This window comes from Peromyscus maniculatus, chromosome 4 (assembly GCF_049852395.1).
Source record: "Peromyscus maniculatus bairdii isolate BWxNUB_F1_BW_parent chromosome 4, HU_Pman_BW_mat_3.1, whole genome shotgun sequence".
NCBI classification, from domain to species: domain Eukaryota; kingdom Metazoa; phylum Chordata; class Mammalia; order Rodentia; family Cricetidae; genus Peromyscus; species Peromyscus maniculatus.
This window is the reverse complement of record NC_134855.1, coordinates 81,028,628-81,043,506: the sequence shown is the minus strand read 5'-3', so window position 1 is coordinate 81,043,506 and position 14,879 is coordinate 81,028,628. Positions and strand designations below refer to the sequence as shown.

Below are 14,879 nucleotides of genomic sequence, written 5' to 3'. Positions count from 1 at the left end.
TTGGGGGGGGAAGGGAGTGAAGTTGGAGTTGATGATGAAAAACTCAATTTTTTTGTGTGTGTGTGTGTGTGTGTGTGAAGCCGAGTGTTCAGGCGTGTTGGGGGGGGGGCAAGGGAGTGACGTTGGAGTTGATGAAAAACTCAGTTTTCGTGTGTGTGTGTGTGTGTGTGTGTGTGTGTGTGTGTGTGTGTGTGTCCGCGCGCGCGCGGCAAGACAGCGAAGATGGAATAGATGATGAAAAACTCAAACTTCACAAAGTCCTGGCAAGGAAGGTGGCTTCTCGGGCGCCTTCCCCTTTCCCTTCCCCTGACTAACGGCGCGCCCTCGCTTCACTTTTCTCCCGCGTCTCCGGCGGCGCGCCTCCGCTCTGCAGTACGGCAACATGGCGCCTCCCTGGGCGGCGGGAGCGACGGGGAGCCGCCCGCCGCCGCCGCCGCCGCCGCGCCCCTCGGCCCGCACCAGGCTCCGCTCCAGACCCCGCGCTGGCCTTATCTGCACACACAAACACGGTGCGGCTCGGCTGCGAGCCCCCGGTTCCCGAGCCCCTTCGTGACAGCAGGAGCGCTGCCGTACAGCAACATGGCGCCGCCCCAGGCCGGGCAGGCGCATCTCGGCTCGCACCCGCCTCCCACAGCCCAGCACTGAGGAGCGGTCACCGTGGCGGCTGCCCACCGCCGCGGGGCTGAGAGGACGGCCCGCAGCCCGACGAGCGAGCGAGCGAGCGAGCGAGGCAGTCCGGGAGGGGTGGAGGCCCAGGCGCCCAGCCCGCCGCGCGTCGCTCCCGCCCCTTGGCGGCGCCGGCCCCGCGGGATTCGCAGCGGGAGCGGCCGCAGGGAGATCGCCGACGCCGCGGCAGGTGAGCGGGGTGGAGGCCGGCGGGGCAGCCCGGGAGGCACGGGGAGGGAGCACCGGCGTTTCTTGGCCGCTCCCGGGCCGGTCGGGTCCCGGGGATGCCGGGTGGAGGCGAAGAGGAGACCGGGGCGGGTGGGAGTCCACCCTCCAGGCCGCACTCCCGGCGCGCCACCGCCTCGCCCTCGCCCGCCGAAACAGCTGTTTACAACGGAATCCGGACGAAGATTCGGCGCCAGTCGGGCAGAGACCTTTCTGTCACTGAATGGCCCTTTCTGGAGGATTCTTTTGTGCTCAGCTTGGGCCCGCGTGCAGCAGCTCCTGACAGATGCGAGTCCCCGTGCCAGGATCCGCCTCCCCTCGGTTTCCTGGTTAGGTAGCAGGAGGGTTTTATGATTGTTGAGTCAATGAATGAGAGCAATTAAAATAGCCCCCGGATGCACCTCCTGCTCTTAATTATAGTTGCCAGTCGTGGAATGGTGGTTGTATGCCAGCCTGTGGTCGCTGTGTAGACAGACTTATCCGTTAGATGAGGAGGTACGTAACTCCGTGGAAAACTGAAGTCACACAGCCTCTAAAGAGCCAGAATCGGATCTCAGGAGGGATGGAGAATAGGATATTTTAAGAAAAATGGATCGCTTTTACCAAAGGTATTGTCAGTTTCAAACCACAGGTTCAGCGCTACCTTCAGCACTTTGGGCAACCCCTCCCAAATCGTGACATCACACAGATGACACAGGGATTTATGTCTATCAACAGATGGGTATCTGTTTGCCGCCGTTGGGGGTGGTGCAGATAGACTAATAGAGTTTATGGAGAATATGATTGGTCTTGGTTGGCTCTTGAGAAGTTCAGAATCTAGGCGAAGAGTTTTGTTTTTGTTTTTTAAGTACAAATTAGCACTTTCCCCATCTGACCCCCAACTCTTCCTTCCCGTCTTCACTACTTGTCACATTTCCATTTCAGGTGCCATGGCTTCCGCCAGAGGAATGAAATACCCCCCCTTCCCACCTCCCATCCCCACCCCATCCCCCCTTTATAACTGGGTGAAATTCTACTCCTTGCAAAGATAGATCACGTGTCATCCTTTCTGGGAAGGTTTTCTCAGCTTCCTCCTGCTATTCAGAATAGCAAAGTCATGCTACTTTGTGTTTCACTGTGGCTCTTCTGCAAGCATGCCTGCCTCTCTCTGGCAGGATTGTTTTCATCTCTCTATCCCTATTTAAATAATCATATTTTGACTGGAATTGAAGGCAGTGATGAGTGCCAGCAGTCTAGCAGTCAGCCCTGCAGGACTTTGGAGGAAAGTGTAAACATGCATAAGGTTGGAGGAAGCGCCCTGGGAGGAGACAGAACCTGAACGGTTTGGGGGGCTGTCTACTGAGTTTAAAGGAGTCTTGTTTTTCGGAGGAAAGTGTAAACATGCATAAGGTTGGAGGAAGCGCCCTGGGAGGAGACAGAACCTGAACGGTTTTGGGGGCTGTCTACTGAGTTTAAAGGAGTCTTGCTTTTCCTCCTCTCTGCACCCACCGAATGACTTCATCATCTGGGCTGCTCCTTGGCATGTGAAGAGGGTAAAGTTAGGTGTGGTTTTCTCTCTTACGGAATCTGTAGGTGATGTTATACATTGGGTCTGTCGCACTTCCAAACTCTAGGAGGATTTAGGACAGTGAAGAGATGGTTTTGGAAGGAAACCTTGGGTCGGGTGTGGTGGCACTTGCCTTTATCCCAGATCTCAGGAGGTAGGGGCAAGCAGAGCTCTATGAGTTCAGGACCAACCTGGTTAACTTGGTAAGTTTCTCTGCAGCCAGAGCTACATAGAAAGACCCTGTCTCCAAAGGGGAGTGGGCACTGGATTCGAAAGGTGAAATGCACCTTGACATGGTGGTACCCCTTAATCCCAGCCTTTGAGAGGCAGTGGCAGGCGGCTCCCTGTGAGGTGGTGACCAGCCTGTTCTCTGTATAGAATTTCAGGCCAGCCTGGGTTGTGAGACCCTGCCTCCAAAAGTAAACAAAAATAAATGACGGAAGGTACTTGAGCACTTAAGGGTGATTCTTTTGCTCTCAGTCCAGGGCTGTAACCTGTGGCAGCTGGTCACATTACATTCTTTGTCAAGAAACAGAACCAACAAATGCTGGTGTATCGTTTCCTCTCCTTTTGTTAGACCAGAACCCAGCTCAGGAAATGGAGAGTCTTCCCATCTCAATTAACATAATCAGTCTCTCACAGGCATTCCTGTGAGCCAGCCTAATCTGGACAGTTCTCACAGAGGGTCCTTTCCAAGGTAGAAGCTACATATCACCAAGTTGACAGTTGAGACCAACCATCACAACAGGCCTGGGAGTTTCAATCCCAGTAACTTTATTCTATTTAATGGAGGCCTCTGGAGATTTTAGATAATTATATCAATCGACTCTTTTCTCCAACATGCAGAAGAGAAGTGTGCCAAATCTCCTTAAAACAGCCTACATTTCCTTAGATACTTGATTACCTGCCGAGCGTGTAATTCGGCTGAATTAGTGTTTATGACGATAGTTTGTGATCTTCTGGGTGTAATTAGTTCAGTATTGTAAAGGCAGAAGCATTGTCTTTCTTAACTGGAAATGTCCTAACAACAGAGAAAGGTGGGGAGGACTTAAAAACCTTTCATGTGATTGAAAGACTCCTTGATGGAGTTGAAGAGGTGGCTCAGCAGTCCAGAGCGCTGGCTGCTCTGCGGAGGTGGGGGGCGGGGGCAGATTGGTTCCCACCACCCATGTGGCAGCTCACAACCACCTGTTCACTCCAGTTCCAGGGATCTGATGCCCTCCTCTGGTGTCTGAGGGCACTGCACACACATGGTCCACATATGTGCAGGCAAACACTCATACATATAAAGTAAAAATAAGTCAGTCTTGGGCTGGAGAACTGGCTCAGCAGTTAAGACCACTGGCTGCTCTTCCAGATGTTGAAGGGTTGATTCTAGCACCCACATGTTGTCTTACAACCATCGGTAACTCTAGTTTCAGGGGATCCATTGCCCTCTTCTGAGCAGCTTGGGCATCAGGCACATATACAGTGAGTGCACAGGTATACATTCAGGCAAAAACACGCATACACATTAAATAAATCTTCTGAAAAATGCCTTTATTAACTGGACTAGAGTGTCAGGTTATACTCCTGTTCTTATCAGCAGCTAATACAGTGAAGACCCCTGTCACATTCATTATGATTGCTACTCCCTACTTTACTCATACGCTGTTCCTGTTGATTAGCAACTACGTAAAAATATAAGCTGGTTGGTGGTGGTTCATGTCTTTAATCCCAGTACTCGAGGCAGAAGCAGGTGAATCTTGTGAGTTTGAGGCCAGCCTGGTCTGCAGAGTGAGTTCCAGGACAGCCAGGGCTACCCAGAGAAACCCTGTCTCAAAAAACAAATTGAAAAAAAAAATATATGCCCCACACATTTCTCTTAAATACTTCATAGAGTCTAGACAGTACTATTTGTCACCCCCATTTACTTTTATTTATTATTTCATTTGTTTTTTGAGACAGGGTCTCATTTTGTAGGTTGGGCTGTCCTGGAGCTCTCACTCTGTAGACCAGGCTGGCCTGGAATTCACAGAGACCTGCCTGCGTCTCCCAGTTACTTTTTTAGAATCTAAGGGAAAAGTTGTGGGTGAGTACTCACCTGTGCATGGACATAGAAGCCAGAGAGATCAACTTTGAATATCTTCCAGGCATGATTAAGTGCCTGGTTTCAGTGGGTGCAAGGGATCTGAATTCAGGTCCTCAAGCTTTTAGAGAAAGCACCTTACCTACCCAGCCATCTCTCCAACTGCCATTCCCAGGTATCTTTATCCACACAATAGGACTAGAAGCCATCCATCTCCTCAGCACAGTACTGGAAGGTGGCTAGAAGCATTGTTTCCAATGATTTGCTTTTTGGTGATGTTTATTTTTTCTTAAGTGACCCTGGTCCTGAAGTTGCTCCGTCCTCCGCCTCCCAAGTGCTGGGATTACAAGAGTGTGTAACCAGGCCCAGCTTTGAAGGACTCTTCCTGTAAGCTCCAGCCATGAAAGTAAAGAGTGTTAGTTTCAGGTGGGTGTGGTGGTGCACATCTGTAGTCTTAGCATTTATGAATTGGGGGCAGGAAGGTCATGAGTTCAAGGCCAGACTGGACGACATAGACAGCCCAGGGTCAGTAAGGGCTATGTAGGGAAATACTGTCTCTAAATAAAGACTTAAGATTGAGTCACCACTTCCTTTGATTAAAGCAGGAGCAGGCAGTGTATGTCTTCTCTCCGTTTAAGCCCCTCCCCCCACTTGTGACATGTTATTCAGGAGTGGGATACAAATATTCCAGCGATCCTCAAGACTTACAGGTGCCATTGCTTAAGTGTCTTTGATTACTGAGGTAGAGTGTAAATGATTAAAACTTCTGAAAGCCTGTTGAGAGAACCCAAACTCAGAGACCTGGCTTTGTTCGTCAGCTAGTGACCGGTATGCATATGTTTGGCTCATTGTCTTTCTTTCCTAGAAGAGTGAATAGACTTCACTGAGGATGTCTGAAAACCTTGACAAGTCCCATATAAATGAAGCAGGAGAGTCAAAGCCTGACTCTGAGCAAGGCCTGGAAGGTGCTCTGGAACGTTCTGATGAAGCTTTACAGAAGAAAGTGAAGTCGGACTCACCTAGTCCCCAAAGAGTGGGAAGACCTCACTGTAAGCGAACCCGACTTTGAAAGCACTGATTGTTGTTTCCGAACGAAGGGCTTCCTGGTTCCTGTAGCTCTCCTCTAAGATCTCGGACTAGACGAGACTGCCCATGGTTAGCAGTTGGCAAGAGCAAGAGTTTCCCGATGGCAGCCTCGCTCCTTGTGGGTGTACAATTGCATGAGAAGTTAAAGTGTGGGAATAATGTCCAGAATGTTCCTGTCTCTCCCCGGCCTCCCTTTCTCAGAAGTAGTCTGAGAAACAGGAGGGTGGAGTGAAACTATAGCTTTAGTTAAAAGAGTGAAAAGTCTGAGGCTCCTAGGAGCCAGGACTGTGCTTATGCAGGTTTAAAAAAAAAAAAAAAAGAGTGCTTTACCACACCCTAAATTCATTTCCCCAGGGCTTGGTTCCCACAGGCAGAGGGGAGTCAGTTTGCTGAGTGAAGAAATCATTTTAGGTCCCACAGGGAGGAAGTCTCCTGGATGAAAGGTGACGGCTCTGCCCGTGTAACCAACAGTTGCCTGGCTCGAGTCTTTTCACAAACCTTTTGAAGCAAATCCAAACATGCAGGTCTTAGAGGGAGTGTCATCGTCCAAGAATGCCAGGGTTGATGTTATCAAAGGGTAAAAAGGAACGGTTGTTCTGCAGACAGGGAAGGAGGTCACAGATTTGGGGTTTTGAGGTATGTTTCCAAAATCATGAAAGCCATTCCTGAATAACTAACTCATCAGTCAACATAGGGTTCTTAGGGCACATACGTACAAGGGGCCCATTTCTTAGTTTATGGTCACATAGACTGATAAGGGTAGCACAAATTGGTGTTTATGTAGGAGTTGCGGTCTCAGATGTGTGTAGTTAGGGAGGTGGTTTCCCATCTTTAACATGAGGCACTCTGTCCCCTAGGGTAGTTACGGACATGAAATGAATTCATGTAAAGCACTACAGATGGAGCTTAGAAGCAGTAGGTGCTCCATAAACATCAGTGGTTGTCACTACTGCTAACTAGTATCATGTCTTCTGTTGCATTTCTGATGGCGGGACTGGGTGCTGTAATGTGGAGGCTATAATTTGAGTCGGAAATGCCCTCCATTGGCCCATGTGTTAAAAGCTGGTATTCAGCTGTGGCATTCTGAGGAGTCGGTAGAAACTTTAGGAGGGAGGGTCACTGGTGACTGCCCTTCAGGGGGTGATTGGGGCCCTGGCCACTTCTTCATTCTCCTTTTGCTTTTGGCTGAGTTGAGTAACTATTCAGTCATGTGGACCCTGCCATTGTGTGCGGCTCACTGCGGACCCCAAAGGATGGCTCTACTAGATCTCTACTAGATCTGGAACTTTCAAAACCGTAAGCCAACCCCCAACCCGAATGATTTTTTGAGGTCCAGCCTCATGTAGCCCAGGCTGGACTCAAACTCGGTAGTTAAGGATAATCTTGAACTCTCGATCATTCTGTTTCCATTTCCAAAGTGCTGGGTTACAGACTTGTACTACCATACCCAGCTTGTATGTATGTATGTATGTATGTATGTATGTATGTATGTATGTGAGTCAAGGTCTCACTCTGTAGACTAGGCTTCCCTGGAACTCACTTTGGGCTTGGCCTCAAACTCATGTAGTCTAACTGCCTCAGTTTCTGAGTGCTGGGATTCCAGGTGTAAGCTACCACACCCAACAACTTTGTCTCTTAATGAGTTCATTTGTCTCCAGCACTCCCTACAGCAGCAGAAAACTGACTAACAAGATATAGACTGCTAACATAGTTTTTATTAACTGTAATTTCTAATAAAGACGGGGTTTCTGGTTTATCTTTTCAGTTATTCTGTGAAGGACAGACTTTCTTTTTGGCATTCTGTCAATGACAGCATGGCTCTAAATTAATGCAAAGTTAGTATTAGGCTACACTATTTGAAAATACATGTGGTTCTGTCTAAGGCAAGAGTATTTTCCTAGCATCTATGACCAAATTTTCAAGGAGTCAGAAGCTGCTAAAAAAAAGACCCAGGTTTTGTTCCCAGCATCCACGTTGGGTGATTGACAACTGCCTGTGACTCCAGCTTCAGGGAATCGAATGTTTTTTTACCCCTCTTTGGGTACCAACACTCACATTCATGTAGATGTGCACAGACATATGCTTTTGTTGTTTTTTTGGGACAGGGTTTCTCTGTGTAGCTTTGGTGCCTGCCCTGGATCTCACTCTGTAGACCAGGCTGGCCTTGAACTCACAGAGATCTGTCTGGCTCTGCCTCCCGAGTGCTAGGATTAAAGGCACATGCCACCACTGCCTGGCCCCATATCATTCTTTTAAAAATTATTTTTTAAATTTATGTTTGAGCCGAGTGGTGGTGGCACATAGCACTTAGGAGGCAGAAGTAGGCAAATCTCTGAGTTCGAGGCCAGCTTGGTCTACAGAGTGAGTTCCAGGATAGCCAGGGCTACACGGAGAAACCGTGTCTCCAAAAACCAAAACAACAAACAAACAAACAAAATTGATGTTTGAATATTATTAAAAAATAATTGAAATTTAGATTAGGACAAAATTTCTAAAAGGACGCTAAAGGTGCTTTTACTATTTTTACTACATATATAAAACAATGTTCTCAGTGTGAATAATTACAAAGTCAGAATGTTGATAAACTTTGAAAAACATTGAAGATGCTGTGTGTACTTCAGTATTAACTATTCAGCGAAGATTCAATTAATTATATAAAATATTTTTATAAGCATATCTATTAGTATGTAAATTTTCTTTGATCTTTAATAAATTGATAAAATTATATGTCTACCAAAGTATTGGGGTTTTTTGTGGGGTTTTTTTTTTTGTGTGTGTGTGTGTGTGGTTTTTTTTTTTTTTTTTTTTAAGATTTAAAAAATTAGCCAGGTGGTGATGGCCTACACCTTTAATCCCAGCACTCAGGAGGCAGGGGCAGGAGGATCTCTGTGAGTTTGAGGCCAGTCTGATCTACAAAGTGAGTTCCAGGACAGCCAAAGATGTTACACAGAGAAACCCTGTCTCAAAAAAACAAAAACAAAACCTATAAAAAGATGTGTATATATATTTACACACGTCACACACACACACACACACACACACACACCTCCACGGATATATCTGAAATCCTTGAGTGCCTTAGAACTTTACAAATGGAATGTGTGACAGCCAGAGCATGGTTGGATGACCTTATAATTTATATGTGCACCACAACCTTGAGCTGCTAGGATAGCATCATCAACTCCATAATTTTCTTGTGCCTCTTGGCAGCAAATCTCTCTGTCCACCTCAGCCCTTGGTAACCACTGATCTGCTTTCTGTGTGGTCTTGCTGTTGGTGTGACTTCGTATGAATGGAGTTAAGGGCTAATACGGTGGCTCCGTGAGGAAGGTACTCCCTGCCGAGCCTCATGACTTGAGTTCAATCCTTGGACTCCCATAACTTAACCTCTAGCCTCCACATATGTGTGCAGGCATGCACATCTGCACACACACACAATGCACATGTATTAATTTAAAAATATTTTTAAAAATGGAATCCTAGTGAATATGGCTGTTTATATCTGACATTGTCAGGAGAGAAAGTTCTTCTGAAATGTGTGGTTTTGCATTTAACAGTAGTTCCTTTTTCTTGACAAGTAACATCCCATTTGTGGTGATACACAACTTCTTTATCTTTCTGTAATTAATAGACATTTGGATTTGTCAAGGTTTTGTGAATACAATTATTAATATTTGAGCACAAGTCTTTACATGACCCTACTTTCTGTTTTTTTGGGTAATGGATTAGGAGTGGGATTTCTGGGACATGTGGTAAACATATGTTTTGCTTTATAAGAAACTACCTGGATGCCTGAGGAGATAGATCAATTGGTAACGTCTTTGCCCAAGCTTAAGGACCTGAATTTGAATCCCATAAGCCACATAAAACAGCTAGGTAAGGTGGCACATGTCTATAGTTCAGACCAGAAGAGGCAGAGACAACTGGATCTGCAGAGTTTGCTGGCCACCTAGCATTCTTGGTAAGTTCCAAGTTCCAGAACATAGCTCAAAAAACAAGATGGATGGCTCCTGGGGAATGACATCCTGGACTGACCTCTGGCCCCAACTCACTCATACGTGTACACACACGCACACACAAAGAAACCACATTGACTGTTGCTTAATACCCCACTCCACATATAAGTTCAGACACTCTGCCTTTGTGCCAGTTTTCAGCATATTTGGCATGGTCAGTCTTTCTACTTCTGGATGGAACTAGTAGATGTGTAGTTACAGCTCATACTGGTTTAATTTGCATTTCCCTAATGACAATGAGCATCTTTCCATGTACTTTCTAGGCATTTGTATATCTTCTTTGATATAGTGTTTGACTCTTTTGCCCACTTCTTGTTGGTAATTGTTTGTTACTGAGTTGTGGGATCTTATAGAGCTAGCTGTGTGCTCTGTCAAGTGCTTTACCTGTGTTTTCTCTTGTGACATATCTTCCGTGTTGTTATTGTTGTTGTTTTTCCAGACATAGTTTCTCTGTGTAATAGTCCTGACTATACTGTGTAGGTGGGGGGTTTTGTCAGGACTGCTGGCAAGCTCCCACATAACCACATAGAGATGTAATATTAATTATAAATGATTGGCTGATAGCATAGGCTTGTTACTAACTAGCTCTTACACATTTAATTAACCCATATTTCTATCTATGTTCTACCACATGGTTCAGTACCTTATCTCAGTATGACACATTTATCTCCTCCTTCCTCTCTGTCTTGCTCTGGACCCTCAGACTCCTCCCTTCTTCCCAGCACCCTCCTAGTCTGGCTCTCCCACCCAATCTCTTCTTGCCCAGCTATAGGCCAGTCAGCTCTTTATTAACCATTGAGAGTAATACATATTTACAGTGTACAAAGATCGTTCCACAACATTTCCCCCATTTTGTCTAGTTAAAAAGGAAGGTTTTAACTTTAACATAACAAAATTATATATAACAAAAACAGTTATCAAGTAAGAATTACAGTGTGGTGGTATTGTGTTCCCCAAGATATTGTGTACTCTAATAAATTTATCTGGGGTCAGAGAACAGACAGCCACTAAATACAAAGGCTAGAAAATGGTGGCACTCACACCTTTAATCCTAGCATTCCAGAGATAGAAATCCCTCTGGATCTCTGTGAGTTCAAGGCCACATTGGAAATAGCCAAGCAGGGTGACACACACCTTTAATCCCAGAAAGCCAGCCTTTAATCCCAGGGAGTGGTGGTAGAAAGCAGAAAGATATATAAGGTGTGAGGACCAGAAACTAGAAGTTTTTGGCTGGTTAAGCATTTGGCTGGTTAAGCATTCAGGCTTTTGAGCAACACAGTTCAGCTGAGATTCATTCTGGATGAGGACTCAGAGGCTTCCAGTCTGAGGAAACAGGACCAGCTGAGGAACTGGCAAGGTGAGATATCTGTGGCTTGTTCTGTCTCTCTGATCATCCAGTATTCACCCCAATAACCAGCCTCCGGTTTGATTTTATTAATAAGAACTTTGAAGAATCCTGCTACATTACAGTTATAATATCCAAATACAAATCCATTTGTATTTGGCAAAATTAGAGAAAATACTCCATTATTTATCTTATCTTTGTGAGTCTAAAGTTTTATACCTAATTTAACTTTTATCATAACTAAGGAAAACTTTAATTATTTAGTCTTTAACCCCATCAAAGACTCTAGAACAAGAGTGACATCTGGCTGCCTGGCCAGTCACCCAAAGTTCTGTAACATTGGGATATCCATATTTGGCCTATAGGCCTAATATATCTGACAGACATTTCTGAGAAGCAAGAAATTTTGAAGGACTGTTCTCCCTTGTCTTGGCAAAGTTTGGTGGTCACTTTTTTTTTTTTTTTGCATCCTACTGGTCCAATTTGGACAATATACTGTCAGCTTTTGAAGCAATGGCAGTTTCTTTGACCCTATCCCCCTCTCCCAGTTTGCCCAGGAGATTTAATCTATTTCCCCTTCCTAGAGAAATCTATATGTCCCTCTTAGGGTCCTCCTTGTTACCTACCTTCTCTGGGGTTATGGATTGTAGCCTGGTTATCCTTTGCTTTATATCTAGTATCCACTTATGAGTGACTGACTATATACCATGTTTGTGTTTCTGGATCTGGGTTACCTCACTCAGGGTGACTTTATCTAGTTCCATCCATTTGCCTGCACATTTCATGATGTCCATATCAACCTGGAATTAATCCATAGCCTCTCATTTCCTGTAGAAATAAAAGCATAACCTCTTCCCCCAAACAACATACCTTTTGACTTCCATTTTAAAGTCAAGATACTTTTTAAATACATAGGTTGATTTAATCTAGCAGTTTCCATAATTCAATGTTTCTATGTATTTCCCATCTTTACATGGATTATTTATTATTATTATTACTTTACTCCTTTTTAAAGACTTTATTATTTTTAAGCTATTTTTAAATCTATGACTGTATATACTCTTTCTTTTTTCTCTCCCAAGCCTATGCATATTTTTAAACACACTATAGCCTGTTTAGTTTTTTTTTCTTTTTCCATTTGGGTTTGTCTTTTCTGAGCATCTGTATTGTTTTTTGATGGCATGAGATGAATCTTAAATTGTTATGTCAGCTGCTGGCACTGCTCAGTTTAGTATATGATGCTAGCGCATGGCGGCTGGCAGTTGGTTCCATCTCGCAGGCAGCTGCTGGGAGACATGTCTCTCTACTGCTGTTGACATGAGAGACACTAGACTAGTAAGCTACGCTTGCCTCCAATTTGTGTGTTTAGAACCTTTTTAAAGCTTTCTCAGGTCTTATGTGGATGTAGGTGCTCCATGTTGATATGCCATTTGTAGGCAGAGTTTTTCATTGGAACTGTGGGCCAGCTCCCAAATAACCATACAGAGATTTAATATTAATTATAAATGCTCGGCTGATAGCTCAGACTTGTTACTAACCAGCTCTTACGTTTTATTTTATTTTACTTTTTAAACATTTGTTTATTTATTATGTATACAGTGTTCTGCCCACGTGTATCCCTTCAGGCCAGAAGAGGGCACCAGATCTCATTACAGATGGTTGTGAGCCACCATGTGGTTGCTGGGAATTGAACTCAGGACCTCTGGAAGAGCAGGCAGTGCTCTTGACCCCTGAGCCATCTCTCTAGCCCAGTCCTACATTTTAAATTAACCCATATTTCTTATCTACACTCAGCCCCGTGGTGGTACCTTTTTCCAACATGCTGAGAATTTTGTGAGGAAGAATTCTCAATAGTCTATAACTTCCCATATGCCATTCAATAATTTTTTTTTAGCCAAACAGGATATGGCCAGCTCTTAGACTTAGTTCCTTTTTCAGGGAGCAAAAGGAAAGAAAAAAGTTAGAAGGAAACATTTTTCTCTAACCTAAGAACCTTTCATCTGTTAAACCCTGGGTAAACAGCGACATCGCTTATCATTATCACCATCCCAGGGACTAATGAAGTCTCCAGCTCAGGACTGTCAGCAGCAGCCTGAGACCCGGTGCAAGAAAAATTCTTCTGCCCTGCCAGACACTAAAGCCAAAACCCTTCAAGGGGCCAGCAGCCAGCCTCCCCCGCTTCCCCGTAGTTTAAAGCTGGAGAAGCCTGGCCTCCAACACCCTAGGAGTAAACTTACCCCTTGCTCCCTGGTTCAGAGCACCAGGAGAGAACTTTACCCGAACTTTGGATGTGGAAGCTGAATCTCAGGCTGTACTGAGAGAGATGAAGGCATGGAGAACGGTTCTGAGACATTTGCAGTCAGCACAGGAGCAAAAGCTGCAGGACGTGCAGGAAAGAGTGGGGGGGGGCATCCTGCTGACTTCTTCAGTCTTTGATTTAGCAGGCTGTATACTGTAGAGTTCTAGTGTCCCCTCCCTTCAAGGCTCTTCATTGGCAAGCTACAGAGATCTATCTTATAGTCTCTTTCTATCCTGTACTAGGTTTTGATGTTGAGACATTATCATATGTAACCCAGGCTGACCTTGAACTTGTTATGTAGCTGAGACTGACCTTGAACTCCTGATCCTCCTGCCTCTATTTCCCAAGTTCTGGAATTGTAGGACATGCACCACCTTAAGGTAACTTTTTTTCATGCCCTGCTTAAGGTAACTTTTTCTTGTTAAAAATCCCCCTCCCCTGGAGCTGAGGACCGAACCCAGGGCCTTGCACTTGCTAGGCAAGCGCTCTACCACTGAGCTAAATCCCCAACCCTTTTTAAAATTTTTAATATTTAGTATGTTTGTGTTTGTCTCTGTTTGTCTGTATAATGTCTGTGTGTATGTGTGTAGTGCCTGTGTGTCTGTGTGTGTAGTGTCTAAGTGTGCCTGTATGTAGTGTCTATGTGTTTGTGTAGTGTCTCTGTGTGTGTAGTGTCTGTGTATATAGTGTCTATGTGCATGTGTAGTGTTTCTCTCTGTGTGTCTGTGTGTGTGTCTGTGTGTCTATATGTGTGTGTGTGTGTATGTCTGTGTGAAGGTTGGAAGACTAGTTGTGGGTTGGGTTCTCTCATAGTGTGGGTCCCAGGGATTGAACTCAGGTCGTCAGGCTTGGGCACAGCACCTTTACTTACTGAGCCATCTCGTGAATTCCAGGGTAGCAGCTTTAAGCTTCTGCAAGACTTAATGCTATTTGAATTTTGAGAATGTCAGTGTTACTGCAAACGTAAGTTGTTTGTGGAAGCAGATCTTTTTACAGTGTGTTTATTTGTGTTTGAATGTGTGTGTTTATGGACTCACACATGCCACGGTACACACGCGGAGGTCAAAGGAGAGCATGCAGGAGCCAGTTGTCTGTCGTCTACCATGCGGGTTCCAGGGATGGACACAAATCGGGCCTGGCAGCAGGCCCCTCCCCCTGAGTGGGATCACTGACGCCGAGACAAGACTGTAAATCTGTGTAGTTTCCCTTTTGGAAAGACAGTAGTTAGCAGAGGCAGAACACAAACCTTAGCTTATTGGGACAATAAAAACCTGACATTTAAGTTTTCAATCCCAATTTACTCTACTGTTTTCCAGTCTTAGTGGGAACCATATGTTTTGTGTATTAGGTTAATGCTTGTTACTTTTAGGATTCTAGGTAAAAAGAAAAGGCTAAACCTATTGTTGTTTGAAATGTTGGGGTACAGGTATCGCTGCAGCTACCACACAGGCCTTAGCTTAATGGACTTCTTCCACTGGGTTCCTCTTACAGCTAGTCCTCCACGACTGGTCACTGTGGAGGAGCTTCTAGAAACAGCGAAAGGAGTCACCAACATGGCTCTAGCCCACGAGATTGTCGTCAATGGAGACTTCCGGATTAACGCCGTTGAATTAGCAGAAGGCAGGTGC

At 45.2% G+C, this 14,879-nt stretch overlaps 1 protein-coding gene across 6 annotated transcripts in view; it reads left to right on the top strand.

Annotated features, from left to right (window-relative positions):
- The first annotated feature begins 717 nt into the window (after positions 1-717).
- The window catches only part of Tcp11l1 (t-complex 11 like 1), a 36,999-nt gene continuing 22,837 nt past the window's right edge, over positions 718-14,879 (top strand). Inside the window, exons 1-5 of one of the 6 annotated variants that reach the window (XM_076570214.1) lie at positions 734-856; positions 1,312-1,386; positions 4,800-4,931; positions 5,371-5,554; positions 14,743-14,875. In XM_076570214.1, the coding sequence (XP_076426329.1) occupies positions 5,395-5,554; positions 14,743-14,875 (293 nt within the window). In that variant the 5' untranslated portion in view covers positions 734-856; positions 1,312-1,386; positions 4,800-4,931; positions 5,371-5,394. Of the gene's footprint in view, positions 857-1,311; positions 1,500-4,799; positions 4,932-5,370; positions 5,555-14,742; positions 14,876-14,879 lie in introns of all 6 variants that reach the window. The other 5 variants (XM_076570213.1, XM_015994791.3, XM_076570216.1 and 2 more) reach the window with 5 other exon arrangements.